Below are 15,627 nucleotides of genomic sequence, written 5' to 3' on the forward strand. Positions count from 1 at the left end.
AAAAAAAAAAAACAGGTGGCGGCGGTGGTGGGTGGTGAGTTGGTGTCGGGTGGGATAGTGGTGGGTGGTGGTGAATGAGGAAGAGGAGAATGAATGATTTATTTGGGTTTTTTGATTTATTTGGATTTTTTGGGTTTTTTGATTTAATTGGATTTTTTGGGTTTTATTTATTTATTTATTTATTTGGATTTTTTGGGGTTTTTTATTTATTTGGATTTTTTGGGTTTTTATTTTTTGGGGTTTTAGAGAGAATATGAGTTGTGTGATATGTGAGAGAAGTGGATGAGAGGAAAAGAAGTTATAGTGAATTAGTGATTAATTAGAAGGATTAGTGAAGGAGGAGAGAATGAGTGATATTAGTTTATAAACACACTTTTTGGAGGTTGATCTTGGCCATCCATCTTCACCATCCAAGGGCCCTTAATAGAACTTATGGACTCAAATACATATGTTGGCCTTAGTTGATCTCCTCTCTCTCTCTCTCTCTCTCTCTCTCTCTCTCTCTCTCTCTCTCTCTCTCTATCTATCTATCTATCTATCTATCTATCTATCTATCTATCTATATATATATATATATAAATATATATATATATATATATATATATATATATATATACAGAGACATTGTTACCGAATAATAGTAACTCAATCGATTAACCGTTATCTAATGACGTAACGCCATTAAGTTTCACTCATCCAGTTGGACCTGCTATAATTGTAATCAATTACTGACACCACGTAAGATTGCATTAAATAACCAAGCATATATACGTATAGGACTTATGACAGCTACGATACTTCTTGTCATTACGTCATCATTCACACATTATGTATATATATATATATATATATATATATATATATATATATATATATATATATATATATATATATATATATATATATATATATAGGAATGGGATCATGTGAGGATACACTATCTTTTTGAGGATTGAGGATTGTGTTACAATATCAGAGGTTCTTCAATACAATATCACATGTTATTCGATAAAATATCACATAAAAAAAACACCTGTGAATTTTTTTTTTTTTCAAAAAAATTTTTTTTTTTTTTGACAAAGGTTTGATTTTTCGTGATATTTTATTGAAGAACTTGTGATATTGTATTCACAAATCCTCAATCCTCAAATATATAGGAGTTCTCACCGGATCTTGACTTATATATATATATATATATATATATATATATATATATATATATGTTTATATATATATGTTTATATATATCGAATTGCAGCACCTTGAACATAAGAGCCTTCATGTTGACCATGGCAATGTGAAGAAACATTCATATTTTGACATATTATCCAAGTACATGCATACATGTAACATGATCGTAGTCCATTCTTGGACAATTGGTTACGCTAAGCGATACTATGAGGCACCCACACACTTGACACACCAATAATCAGATAGATCTGATGGTTCGGAAATATCAAACACAAAAGGTTCCTGTAACAGTCACATTCGGCCGAGTATGAGTGGCTACTCGGTCGAGTAAACTCTACTCGGTCGAGTATAATAGTATACTCGGCCGAGTAATCTTTAGTCGGTCGAGTAGTGCCTTTACTCGGTCGAGTTTAAACAGGCAGAGAGCTTTCTAAGGCACTGCAACACAATGCATCCTCGAATTCACCTGCAACCAAACTTACTACCACCATACTAAACATAACCAACTCAAACGAGTCACTACCCAATAAGCTAAATAAGTAACGGCCTTATGGCCGAGTACAGTCATCCAACAGTAAGAAATAAATCCGGAAAGTAAACATCCAACACAAAAGAAACAAATCCAGGAAATACAACAAAATGATCAATAGCTAGGACCCTCCTCCATGTTCTGATAACCACATCCACCAGAAGTACACTTTTGAGCTACTGCTCCCCGAAAACCTCTTTGTCTTTGAGTAGTCCCCTCCTAGTCAAGCCGCCGTAGTTGGCTCCCCACGGTCCCCACGAGGCGTGCCAAACTCGGTCTCCTCGGGGACCTCCAAAACCGGGATCAACTCCGTAGGGCCGTGGAGGACTCCGTGTCCACTCAGTCATCTCCACCAAAACAGCGCTGCGCTAGCGTGCCCTATCCCCGATTAAGGGCCATCTCGTACATGTTGCGGAGCACCAAAGTAGTGGAGATCCGCTCGGACAAGTCACTCGACCGCATCCTAGGGTCATGCACCGTGGGGTAGGGCGAATCGGTGAGTAAAAGCCGGGGCGAGTAAGAGGGCTCGGGTTCGACCGGTCCGCCTGCGCCTAACCCTACGACGCTCACGAGGTGGGGGAGGTGCCTGTTGTCGCTCAGGTACCGTGACAGGCTCAGGTAGATCCAAGAGAATGGTAGGATCAATCATATAGGCCTGGGGCTCAGGTCTAGGTATAGCACAGGGTTCCCACTCGGCCAAGTGGCCGACAACAGGGAGATGGGCAGGGCCAGGAAGTACCATCCACATATATAGATCCCCTCACCCTCAAGGCATAAGACCCGTCATTCATCTTCCTCAACCATCTGTTCTGACGCCAATACTGAGCGTCCATGGTAAGAACGGACTCCATATACTCATCCCCCTCTGGAGGTGGGGCTTCAAAATCAGCCAGACGCTGAGCTAGGCGGGTCACTATGGCCCCGCAAGCAATATGTCGGGTCTCAAACTGTGCCATGCGCTCCAGAATAGAGCACACTATCCCCGGAGCACTATAATAGAACGGCTTCCTACGGTGCAGGTTAAGGTAAGACAGAAGCAACATGACCTCATGAGAATTAAGCTTGCTCACATCATCTCTCGCATAAAACAAACAAGTCATCATCCTCAGGAACATACGAAGGGAAACATGTTGCACATCATTGATCAGCATAGCACTGGCACTAGGGGCAGGTCGGCCAGTCAAGAAAGGAAGTTAGAGAGGGGTACCACTGTTCTTGGCCACGTCACTAAGGTATCTCGTCCCCTCCTCCTCCAAACCCAGATGACCCGCAAACTCATCCAAAGTCAGCTCGTGATCCTCATTCAGCTCTGATACCACTTTGTAACACCCCCGCACACCAGGACGTCATACCAAGGACCATCCCCGTGTATGAAGGTGTTACCATCTCGGTCACCCGAGGTAGTAGATCAAATAGGCAATAAAAGAACATTTATAATTAATTACTTTAACACTTTACAACCACGGTACAAAACTGAATACAAGTAATAACTATGACAGTTAAAGAACTCATGCGTCTTACACCTATGCCGGTAGCGTGGTGACTCGATTCCCTCCATGCCCAACAGCAACAACCAACTGTACCTGCTAAGGCAACTGCTCATTATCCCCGAATGGATCACCATAGTTTTGAAAACATAACACGGGGTCAGTTACTGAGCAATTAAGATAAGACAAATACGATAAATAACCAGCTGATCATCCACCAACCCCGGTCTCCCGATCTCACACAGTAACCGACTACACACCGAGGTGTGCAGCCCTTCCAAACTACTCATCGCAACAGGTAGTCCACGCCGCCAGTGGGGGACCGCAGCCCATCCCCACCAAGTCCAGCTCCTCAACGAGCGACTAACAATCCCTGTCCCTTAATGTGCACATCCTCTCCCGTGACGGGTTCCACGGAGGGCGAACTAGGGTGTGAAGCCACTCCCCGAAGTGACTCCACCACAATCACACACACCACAGCAACACATTTGTCACAACACCACAACCGTCACAACACAACCACATCACCACAACACTCATACTCCGATGATCAACAGATAACAATAATTACGAACAAACATAATCTTAAATCAATTAACATTAACCGAGTAGGGAAACCCTACCTCGTCGCAAGCCATGAAAAGCATCCACACACAGCCAAGCAAGACTCCAATATGCATACTACAACGATAGCCATCCCCTATTATACAACTATCCTCAATAACCTATTAGAAGACACAAGGCAGAGACTTACCTAATGATGCGAATCAACGATGACACGGACGACGACCGCGCACGCAACCTTCCTAAGCGAATTCCGTCTTTCCCATGGTGGAGATGTAGGCTATATATATGAGGGTGTATGGAGGTAGGGGTGATAGGAGAGAGGGGCAGGTTAGGGTTAGAGAAAGAGGAACTGTCGAGAAAATGAGAAAATGAAATGAATCTCGCGAACTTGCGTTTTTATATTAACACGTCAACAAAGACGGCCATACTCGGTCGAAGATCTTTGAGTACTCGGCAGTAGGCTTTCTCTTCGATCGAGTATAGGCGATACTCGGCCGAGTAACCTCTGCTAGGTCGAGTAATCAATCCTATAACGTTCATGTTCCAAACTTAGTCCCTCACCCATTCCTCCCTAAAGTCTTTCTTGGTCAACAGGGTCGGTCAACAAAGTCCTAAAATATCCTGAGTATTACACGCAACTTAATAGATTCGATTCGGGTTTAATTCAAACTAAATGATCGTTCGAACTACTTCGAACCATTTTTCGGATCCGGACCTAAACTTGCTACACCTATGCAAAATCAGTCCGTTTTTTCTTAAGACCATTGCTTTTGGTCTGAAATAAGACGGGTAACATGTTATCATTTTACAATAAAATGTTGTTATTTTTTGATAACATGTTACCATTATTGTTCATTGTTCACATCATTTTCAGGTTAAAAAATGACACCTCTAATCATAACATTTTGTGAATTAATTAGTTACATTTTCTTAAAATATGACAATATTTTATCCGTCTGACAAATAAGACCAAAAGTATCGGTCTGAAACAGAAATTTGTGATGCAAAATATGCAATTCTCAAAAGCAAGTGAAACTTGATTTTATTGACTCCCTCCTCTCCTCTCCTCTCCTCTCCTTCCACTCACTCTCATTCATCAGTCCCTCCTTCCAGAGTTTCGAAGACAACCCTAGATCTCTACCTCCTCTCATTTTCTCACACTAAAGCTTCTTCCTTAAGCTACAATGGCGAACAACTTAGACATGTCACTCGACGACCTCATCAAGAGCAACAAATCATCTTCTTCATCACGCTCCGGCGCAGCTCCACCTCGCCGTTTTGATAATCGCGCCGCCAATCGCGCCGCACCTTACTCTATGCCCACGGTATTTGTTTCATCGTTTTCTTTATTATCTCTTTGTTTATTAAAAGAGCGAATATTTACATAATTACATGATTTGTTAATTAATTGAAGGCGCCGGATACTTTATGGAAGCATGATATGTTCGGAAATCGAGGAAGTTATGGCGGCGGCGGAAGAGGAGGAAGACGAGGAGGAGAATCTTCAATTGAGACTGGAACTAAGCTTTACATTTCTAATTTGGACTACGGTGTTTCTACTGATGATGTTAAGGTATAAACAATTTAACTCTTGAGAGTTTTGTAGTTTACAAATTCTTGTGTAAAACGGATTTATGCAAGAAGTTTGTATAGCGGATTAATTAATGCTTGAATTTTCTTTAAAATGCGTCTTGATATTTGTAATAATAACTGATCGATCTTAGTAGTAGCTAAAGTAAGTAGATTAGGCACCTAAAACCGAATCTCTGCAAGTTTATATGCTATTAGCCTATTAGAAAAACCGAAAATTTACAAATTCTTTTATTAGTAATGTGAAATTAGGTTTATTTTGTATAAAGGATTTATTAATACCGAACTTTTCATTTAAATGCGTCTTGATATCTGTGTTAATCGTTCATAGTTGTAGTAATGTGGAATTTAGGTTTATTTTGTCTTGAATTTTGTAGGAAACTGAGTGATAACTATAGTTTCAGCTTTGAATCTGAGTTGTATTCTTCATTGGAACAAGCTTTGGACTTTGTAGTCTCTGCTTGCTTGATTTTACGTTTTCTTTGTCCGCAATAGCTAGGGACTAGGGTGAGCTGTTACCATAAGCAGAAGTATAGTTTACTTTGTGTTGATGTTGGCAGTAGCTAAAATAAGTAGTTTAAGCACCTGAAATCGATTCTCTACTAGTTGATATGCTGTTAGTTATGAGAGGTTTATAAATTTGTGAACGCATTGATCTCTCATACCTCGTTTCTGGTGTATATTTGTAGTATGTTTACTTTGTTGGATTCGTGGATACAAGGAGGATTTGTTTTGTGCTTTAGGTTACTGTGATTGCACAATCAGTTACGGAACTACTCTAGCACATGCAATTTGCTCTTGTAGTATAATTTTTGCGTTGCTATGGAGTTGTGAAACCGCTCTCTTTTTGGAGGGTTGGGGGAGATTGTAGGATTTTACAATGTTGTTGATAGTTATGACTGTATCTAATTACTCAATACTCAATAGTACCATCAAGTCAGGTGTATGAGTGTTTGTACCTAACTACCTAAGTATAGTTAGATATTCCACTTAATAAGTTACTAGTGTAGAATTTCTTCCTGGAGGTCAATTTTTGTTTGTCGGTTGCTCTGTTTCTCTCATTTAGCTTTTGTGTTGCCAATACATTCATGCATTACCCTGCATATATGTTTATAGATTACAAAGAGGCTGATTGATTTGATTGTTTATTTATATGTTGGTCACGTGTGTGTGCTGACATCAGTAATCTATTTGAAGGAGCTCTTTTCTGAGGTTGGTGACCTGAAACGTTACACTGTCCATTATGATAGAAGCGGGAGATCAAAGGTACTCAGCGTATTCTTTCTATTCTCATTTTTTTGTTCTTCTTTGGTTCTCTAGACGATATCAAGATCAAGATCTGGTACTTCTGTCAGGGAACTGCTGAAGTTGTTTACTCTAGGAGGAATGATGCTCTGGCCGCTGTCAAGAGGTACAACAATGTCGAACTTGATGGAAAACCTATAAAAATCGAGATTGTTGGCACAAATATTTCCAGTGCAAGAGCTCCACCACCAGCTTCTAATGGTTTTCCTAGAAATCCACTTGGATATGATATAATGTACGTGATTTCTTATCTTAACATCATACTTTTTTGTTTGTCAACATACTTCTCTGATCATGTTCTTAAAAGAGCTGTTCTACATTTTTCGTGTCTCCCGCCAGTCATACTGCACCCTGCCACCCTGCACCCTGTCATAGAGGTATTCTTCGAATTAAGTTCTCTTCCTCAGCGGAGCTCCTTTTTGTTTCCTTTAAAGACTTTTCAAAATCTTTTCCTTTGTTTGAGTATTACTATTTGTTTACGTAACTTACTGAGGAGCTGAGTGAGCATTGAGCAACGCGAGAATATTATTTTGCAGCCCACGTAATGGCTCTATGTTCATCTAGCTGTATTAGATCAGTAATTGATGGTTGTTACCACAAATTATACATGGGTCAGAACTCAGAACTGAAATTGGCATTATGCCTGTGCTATATATGTTGAATCCGGTGAAACATTTGTTAAACAAATGCAACAGAACCATGGAAGTATAGGAGTGAGCAGCAACTCAATGACGATATACAAAGGAGCGGATTGTTTATGTGTCATACCTTAAACCTAACTATTCTTTACAGTTGTGATTTTTGAATTTGATGTTATCCATCTGTTATCCGTTTTTCTGGGGTTTTCTATTGATAGAAACTCAGTGTTTATCTAAGCTTTCCCATTTCTGGATTAAGTTGTCTGTATGTAAACTGTGAAGTATCGACTTTAGCGTAGATTTGATCATGCTGCAAGTTTTGTTTGGCTTCTGACTTATATACGTGGTTAATGTGTTCAACGTCCTACTTTCATGGTACATCTTCAGTATAAACACTGTAGTGCAGATTTCTATTCTGGCATTAGATCATTTTAAATACTAATCTGTAGCTCCTTTATTATTATTTTTTTGTTTAAACTAATCTCACTTTATAATCTCGCAGGGGACGAGGGAGAGGAGGTCCAATGGGGAGTCCGCGCGGTGGGCGTAGTTTTGGCAAAGGCCGTGGGAGAGGAAGAGACCGTGATGAAAAGATATCTGCAGAGGATTTAGATGCTGAGTTAGAAAAATACCACTCAGCAGCTGTGAAAACAGAGGAACCAATGAAAACTGATGAGTGAAAAACCATGATTATATCTTTCTTTGGTCTCTTCAAGTCTTTATCATATGCTTACGCAAATGTGTTGTTGACGACGACTCCAACTATTTTGTTTATATCTATCTATATCATCTCTTAGGCAGAGGCGGATAGTTGGCAATAGATGGATCTTGGTTCTGAAAGTTTGGGTATTGTATCTTCTGATCTTGCGGTTGTGACTTGGAAGTATAATAATCATCAAGCCTAAAAACAACTGTTGATGCTAATTGCTATTACTCTGTTCTTGTTCCGAAACCAGAATCATAGTTGGCAATAGATGGATCTTGGTTCTGAAAGTTTGGGTATTGTACCTTCTGATCTTGCGGTTGTGACTTGGAAGTATAATAATCATCAAGCCTAAAAACAACTGTTGATGCTAATTGCTATTACTCTGTTCTTGTTCCGAAACCAGTGATTCTCTTGACACACTCACTAATTTTTCTTCCATTGAGAGCCGTCTCCTTGTTTTGTGATATATACTTGGTGGGTATATTAGTGTTACAATTTACCTTAGATCATTGTGGTTCTACGGAATAGAAAGAAGATTGGACGGTGAACATGATTTGTGTACCGAGAGATTCATCAAGCACATTTTTGGGGTTACCAATGCGTCGTTTATTATCCGTCATCTTCCCCTGCAATCGTACTAATATCATACTATATCCAATTTCTAACCACATGATTATCGTACTGTTTATAAACTGAACATAACTATGTCTACATTTAACGAAATTGATTCGGGATGCTACTAAAGCACTAATATCATGAAATTGATTCAGGATGCTACTAATATCATCTCCCATCCTCCACATGCGTTATGTCGGACCTACTCACTCAACTCAGTAATGCCTGTATTGAGCATATATATTGGGTCTTCTTATACTGAGCATGTGAGAAAGTGGAACATAACATTCACCAAGACGACCTATCAGTCTATCATCAACCTTGATTTAATTTACAAGTTAAACTGGACAGCACTTTTACGACTTCCTAATTGGACGATCCTATTTACAAAAATCATCTTGCGAAATGTATATGTTGGAAAAGAAGATGACTGCATTTTTTCCATCTAAGAAAAACAAACCTACGAATGTTAAATGTCCAACACTGTTCATAAACAGGAAAAAAAATGATTCACATCAACTACAACGGGAGAAACCATACTAAATTGTTCCTCCCGTTCGTTACAACACAAATACTTGTATAGAAGACTAGCAAACCTGTAACACAACGTTCATTCAGGTACAAAACAAAGCTACATCTCTCTCTTTGGCATTCGGTGTCCTTTTAGCTTCTCCCAGCTTGAGACAATCAATCCTATTAGCGAGTAAAACATCGCTTTAATGCAGGTTACTATAAAATACCAACAAGATGACGGCCAATACCATGGATACATTAGCCGAAAGAAAAGACTGATGAGATGTCGAGGGTACCGCCCAACCTGTACAACCAACACAATTAGCAACAATCAACTTCACACGACAACACATCAGGAAAGTACGACAGCGGAACTTAACAAGAAAATAATACTCCGTATATGCTTAGCACAGTTTAAGAGTAACCTTGTTCCGTATTTATGCCCTACATCCTCTAGGTAAGGGTCTCCAGTAATGGTTTAGGCCTAGGGGAAGCTAATGATTATCCTCATGAGCTAACATATTAAAGAAGCGTCCATTATGGTACTTCAAAATCTGAGTCCTGGTATTCCTGAATGTAATTATTTTAACAGTCACAAAAACATCCTTAAACTTCTCGATGCAACTGACCATGCGTTCACATTTGCCGTCTTTTGTTACAGTAACTGCAAAATTTTCTATCTTCTAGAAAACAAACCACACATAATCAACTGGTCCTAACGATATTTTGCTCTTACCCCAAGCGACCAAAGCTTAAATCTCAGGAATTGATCAAAAACGCTTTACTGGTCATTTCTGAATCCACCCAAGTCCAGAGCCTATAATACTCTTCCCTCCCTCCAATCCTCCATCCCTCTTGTCTATCTCACAGACACAAAGGAAAATAAGTGGAAAAGAGCCACAAAAGGGTCGCAACTTCAGGGAAAATTTGATTTCAGAATCAAAATCCTTAAATTGGTATAGTTTCGGCAGGCAAAAAGGCATAACTACTCACAGGGAAAAGTGCGTCTAAAGCATCCCAAGCTGCATGGCGAACAGTCCTGGTCGGATACATTGGACCTCCAGGAGATGTGAAGCTGTACAAGCAGGTCTTCAGCCGTGTACTAGTTGTCATTCTAAGCTCCAGGCCTAGATAAAGTAAAATAAAATCAGCATTTGTTAATATGGGTACTTTAGTAATGCCCCATAAACCAACCTAACCACTGTCTCGAGGAAGATACTAAAGCAATGAGGTAGTATACCTTGAAGAACCTTAATTTGAGACAAATAATGCAGCAATACAGGCTCCACCTTTAATTTCTGAAGCTGAACAATCAGACAAAATGGTAGTAAAACTTATTTTAGCATCAGGCGTGTTACTACCTTCATCTCAAGTATATTGTCACCCTTTGACTTTGGTAGTCAACTTGGACTTCTAGTTCTCAATATAAAATAGTTATAATGTTTTGAAAAATCAAACATGAAAAATTTGACATTGTACCTTTACATATATTTGAAGAGATCAATTGCCATAGTTAAACATCAAAGTCAAATGGGGACATTAGATATCGAAAGGAAGACGTGTAGAATTAGAAACTTTATTGTGCATTTTCCCAGCCTTGTTTACCTGATCAGTGAGCTCGATCACAAATATATCAGCCGGACCACCAACCAAGAAGGAAGTTGGAAAAGCAGGAAAATGGTTCAGGAAGCTATCAAGTCCGTCAACTGTGAGCAAGGAGCATCAACACGATCAACAACAAAATTCAAGTGCTCCACATGACAAAGAACATTCACAGTCCATGAAACTACCTGCATTGTAAAAGAAAATAAATCTGGACAATAGAAGAAACAAATCTCGCTGAGCCTGAAAATTGCACGAATAATAACATCCAGATAAGGCAGCGTTTTAGCCATCTCTGAAATCAAGTTAGCCAATAAAAGTTCGTAGAGAAAGCTATATGTGAGATCAAAGGCCATCACCCCACCTGTATAACAAGTTTTGTCAAGCGTGACTGGTCAAGTGCAACATCTTCAAGAAGATACTGGATGTGGCAGGAAAATCATAAATCTGTTAAGCTGGATTAGTTTGCCCGAACAGGAAAATGCTGCAAGAACCAATACAAGAAAGTAGAGGAACTTACATAAAATAGTGACTGAAATTGCCTGGTGTTGGTCTGGACATCAATCCTGGATATCAAATTTTCTTGTAAGTAGGAAGATTGAAATCACTATTAATTTATCGTTGCAGAGCGCATCAAAAGGTAACAAAAATACAAGGGAAACAGGGTCATGCATTTAAAAATTGAAAACCAATGTTCTGCAAATTTACAAAGTGATTGAATGTTGTTGTTTTCAAAGTCCCTTCATCAAAGGTTTTCATTCTACTTTCCTGTATGCTGCAATAAACTGTTTGGGTTTACTAATGACTGACAAAAAACAGTGCCTTCCATCTTATTTTCTTGTATGATACGAGAAGCTGGCCTGTTTATTAATGAATGCGCACTAACTTGCACTAGCCGAACCAACCCCAAAACACTAACTTATTGACCAATTCTCAAATAAATAAAATAACCTACATGTCTAGTTCAAGTTATGAAAGGTACATACCAAAAAACATTTGTGGAACCCTGAACAAGAGCCGAAGAATACCGAAGAAGCTTTTCAGAGTCCTCAACTTTTATTTCAAACAACTGCAGAATTTAACACACACAATGTTCAACAGCAGATATGAATAAAAGAAACTAAGCACCACACAGAAGTTCCCTGATTACAATACACAAGACAGACTGTTTGGACACGAAAATGGCAAAGCAACATGTCTCATTTTTTAGCCTTTCCTATAAACTATGAGCCGAGCACCATGCGATCAGTGTTAACGGATAACCAAGTCCTTGTCACACACTCACACACAAGGAAACATGAATTGATGTGATTTTGATTCTTCACCAGAAAATACTAGTCAACAACTATTGGAATCAGTCTCTCAGTTTTTGCAAGAGATTGTTGCATGTGTTTGACCCCATTATCCAGCTTGGAGCGCAGGCCTATTGGAGGTAACAGGGTAACATAATCTAGTTTGATTCAAAATCTCCGGAAAAAAAACGACGCGACACTTGAAGCTCACATACCCATTTGTGGAACAACAACGCAAATATGTGAGATGCAAATGACTGGCTCCACAGTTTCACAATCAGATCAAGAATGGGTTGACCATCTTCTGGCACCTGGATAAAATGTTCAGAAAGTACGTCGTAAAAGCATAGGCGATTTCTTGATCCCTTTTCTACAGGAGCTATAGCATCAGAAGCCTTGATGAAAATTACTTCTGCCATCAGGTCCAATACAGAAAATTAGAATGTAGGACTCTGAAGGCAATCTTAGAGGAAACTTAAGCAAGAAAGTCTATACATGTTGTTTCAAGATGCGGACCATACTCAAACAGAGGCAGCAAGCATATATGTATCCGAATAATCAGTATCAATGGGTACTAGGCCTTGTCAAAAAAATTGATGAAGGACTGGTAATCAAGATACTATGACAGCCATATAGTGCAGCAACAATTACATATCTGACTCATTATGGTAATGTTGATGCTAAGGGCATTAGCAATAGACAAACCCCAAATGAGGTTTGTCTAATGCCACATCACTCTAACAACAAACCTCAATACAACAATAGACAAACCTCTTAAATATAGACAAACCTCATAAAAGTATACTATATGGGTCCATTATCACTCACAACCAAAAACACAAACCTGTATACAAAATTGTAACCATTCTCATATATGAACCTCAACCCCCATTCCCAACAATAGAGAGGTTTGTCAACAAACCTCTAAAAAGTACACAAACCTTTGTTGACAAACCTCTATTGTTGATGCCCTAAGAACTTGTCCATTGTTGGCAGAAGACGAAAAGACGATACTAATTATCCTCTACCACACAAATAAACAAACTGTAAGTACACACATCAAGAATCAGCTACAACAAGTGGAACGAAAAGTGCAATTAAGACAAAGGCGCAATATACAGTATCCATCTCTCTATAATCTTCAGCAGCCATTATTTGTTTCTTAATGGAGCAGTTTATGGTTGTAGACCACATCTAGTCCATATTGTTTTCGACAAATCCTTTGTGCCTAGTTTGGCGAGAATTGAGATTTATAACAGTTCTTGCAATGTGACTATGCCACTGGTTAGCTGCAGAATTGCAAAGAAGGTAAACTTGTGACTTAATACTCAATAAACAATTTTTTACTATCCACAACATATACAAATCCATTTCAAGCAAGATTAAATAGATAAATTGAGTGCCTATGACCCAAAAGTATAAAGAGCAAGATTCTTTTATGTGTAGAGTACTCAAAATAGTGTCAAAGAAACACGACGACATTAAGATATTTTCATGTTTCTACCTTACGTTTACCTATATATCAAGAAACACAGCCACATTACGATAATTTCCGTATTCCTCACATAATTTTTTGCGGATCACTCCCCTTGTTTATGAACGGTAGTACAACAATAATCGAACTCAGCTAGAAAGCAACAGCTCTGATGAAAAATCAACTGGTCTCCTGGGGTAAACATCTAATAAAGCCACAAAGGCGTTAATTGATAAAGAAATGTATTACCTTTGGCGCGATCATCAACTTCCAATGCTACGTCAGCAAATAATTCCTGCAACAAATTGCGCCGCTGAGACGGAGATGCTTCTGCCTGGACATCAGATAATTCAAATCAATAATTATGAGTTAGTTAGGCTGAGTAATACGAAGATCAAACTGAGTAATCAATTAGTGTCTAGTTACGTAGCAGTTGTCTTCAAGCAAAAGCCTCAAAATTCCTCCATATAAATGGCAATAATCGCATTTTTAACGCAACAAAACTAAAATTGAGTTAGTTAGGTGGTATAATCAACAAAGATCAAACTGAGTAATCAATCAGTTTCTAGTAGTTACCTAGCTCCAACTACCTGATGAGAATCTCATTTTTAACGCAACTAAACTAAAACTGAGTTAGTTAAGCAGAATAATCAAATCAAACTGAGTAATGTCTAATAACGTAGCAGTTGGCATCAAGCAAAAACCTCATAATTTCTCCAACTACATGACGATTAAAAAACATCATTTTAATTTTTAACTCAATGAAACAAAAATTGAGTTAGTTAACCGAATAATTAACGAAGATCAAACCGAGTAATGAATTAGTGTCTAATTATATAACCGTTATCTTCAAGGAAAAACCTCAAAAATTCTCCAATTACATGACGATGAATAAAAAAAGCAATTAAACAAAAATTGCGTTAGTTAGCTTGAGTAATTAACAAATATCAAACTGAGTAATTAACAAATATCAAACTGAGTAATTAATTAGTGCTGAATCACGTAACAGTTGTTTTCAGGCAAAAATACCAAAATTCCGCCAACAACATGACGATAAAAACAACGAAGATTACTATAATTTTAATATTACAATCTAAAAACTACAACCACCTAATAACTTCAATAAAAAATCACACAATTAAACAAAAATCAATCCAAACTAGATATGAATCTAAAATCTCACTCGTAGAAGTTTCTTATAAATTTCTTGCGAAAGAGCAGTGAGATAAGCACGTCTTCGAGGAGTCATTTGTTTACCTATTATATTCTTTACGGATAGTATTTTAATCAAATGTAAACTAATGATTGAGACGGAGGGAGTAAATAACCGTCGTCTTCAAGCAAAAACATCAAAACTTTACAAGTACATGACGATAAAAACAATGAACATTGCTATAAATCTAATAACAATTAAAAATCACGCAATAAAACAAAAATCAATCAAATAACATCAACAAAATCAAAAATCAAAAATCAATCAAATAACATCAAGAGAATCAAAAATCTCACTCGTAGAAGCTTCTTATGAATTTCTAACGAAAGAGCGGTGAGATAAGCACGTCTTCGAGAATCCGAATTCTGCTGCATTTCTAATTACAGATCATCAAATCACAAAACATAAACCCTAAGATTTTAAATTCCGCGAAATCGAACACAAATTACTCCATACAATATGATTTAAATGATTATATTTCCAGATGACGGTGAAGTATATGACGAAACGAGTTTTAGCATGAAATAATGAATTTGAATGTGAATTGAAGGAGTAGATGAGAATGCATTCAATGGAAAGAATTGGATATGGCGTAAGAAGGAAGTAAGTAAGTTGATGCAGTCCGTCTTATTATAGACGGACACTATCCGTCTATAGCTATAGACGGATAGTGTCCCTCTCACAAATTAAAGTGGGTAGTGCAAGTGGGGGTATCCATTTTCCACCCACTTGCACTACCCACTTTAATTTGTGAGAGGACACTATCCGTCTATAGCTATAGACGGATAGTGTCCGTCTATAATGAGAATTTGTGAAGTTGATGGAATTGATAACTTCTTTTGATTTCTGGAAAAGTGGAATGGAAACAGTGACACGTATTGAGAGGGCAATAGGTCTTGATATAG

At 38.2% G+C, this 15,627-nt stretch overlaps 2 protein-coding genes across 3 annotated transcripts; one reads left to right on the forward strand and one right to left on the reverse strand.

Moving 5' to 3' along the window:
• The first annotated feature begins 4,810 nt into the window (after nucleotides 1–4,810).
• LOC141628936 (THO complex subunit 4B-like) lies at nucleotides 4,811–8,295 on the forward strand. 2 transcript variants are annotated; one of them, XM_074442020.1, is made up of 6 exons: nucleotides 4,816–5,099; nucleotides 5,189–5,347; nucleotides 6,562–6,630; nucleotides 6,720–6,904; nucleotides 7,009–7,046; nucleotides 7,810–8,295. In XM_074442020.1, the coding sequence occupies exons 1-6, from the start codon at nucleotides 4,959–4,961 to the stop codon at nucleotides 7,917–7,919; spliced, it is 702 nt and encodes a 233-aa protein (XP_074298121.1). In that variant the 5' UTR covers nucleotides 4,816–4,958; the 3' UTR covers nucleotides 7,920–8,295. The 2 variants fall into 2 exon arrangements, with proteins under 2 accessions (XP_074298120.1, XP_074298121.1); XM_074442019.1 differs by lacking the exon at nucleotides 7,009–7,046 and having other exon boundaries at nucleotides 4,811–5,099.
• Nucleotides 8,296–9,041: 746 nt separating this feature from the next.
• LOC141628937 (uncharacterized) lies at nucleotides 9,042–15,336 on the reverse strand. Its single transcript, XM_074442021.1, has 11 exons — nucleotides 15,019–15,336; nucleotides 13,759–13,843; nucleotides 12,251–12,447; nucleotides 11,730–11,812; nucleotides 11,264–11,309; nucleotides 11,108–11,164; nucleotides 10,932–10,986; nucleotides 10,747–10,847; nucleotides 10,382–10,445; nucleotides 10,135–10,268; nucleotides 9,042–9,445 (listed from the first exon to the last, which is right to left on the reverse strand). Exons 1-11 carry the CDS (start codon nucleotides 15,094–15,096, stop codon nucleotides 9,260–9,262), a joined length of 1,086 nt encoding a protein of 361 aa, XP_074298122.1. The 5' UTR covers nucleotides 15,097–15,336; the 3' UTR covers nucleotides 9,042–9,259.
• Nucleotides 15,337–15,627: the final 291 nt, after the last annotated feature.

This window comes from Silene latifolia, chromosome Y, assembly GCF_048544455.1.
Source record: "Silene latifolia isolate original U9 population chromosome Y, ASM4854445v1, whole genome shotgun sequence".
Taxonomy (NCBI): domain Eukaryota; kingdom Viridiplantae; phylum Streptophyta; class Magnoliopsida; order Caryophyllales; family Caryophyllaceae; genus Silene; species Silene latifolia.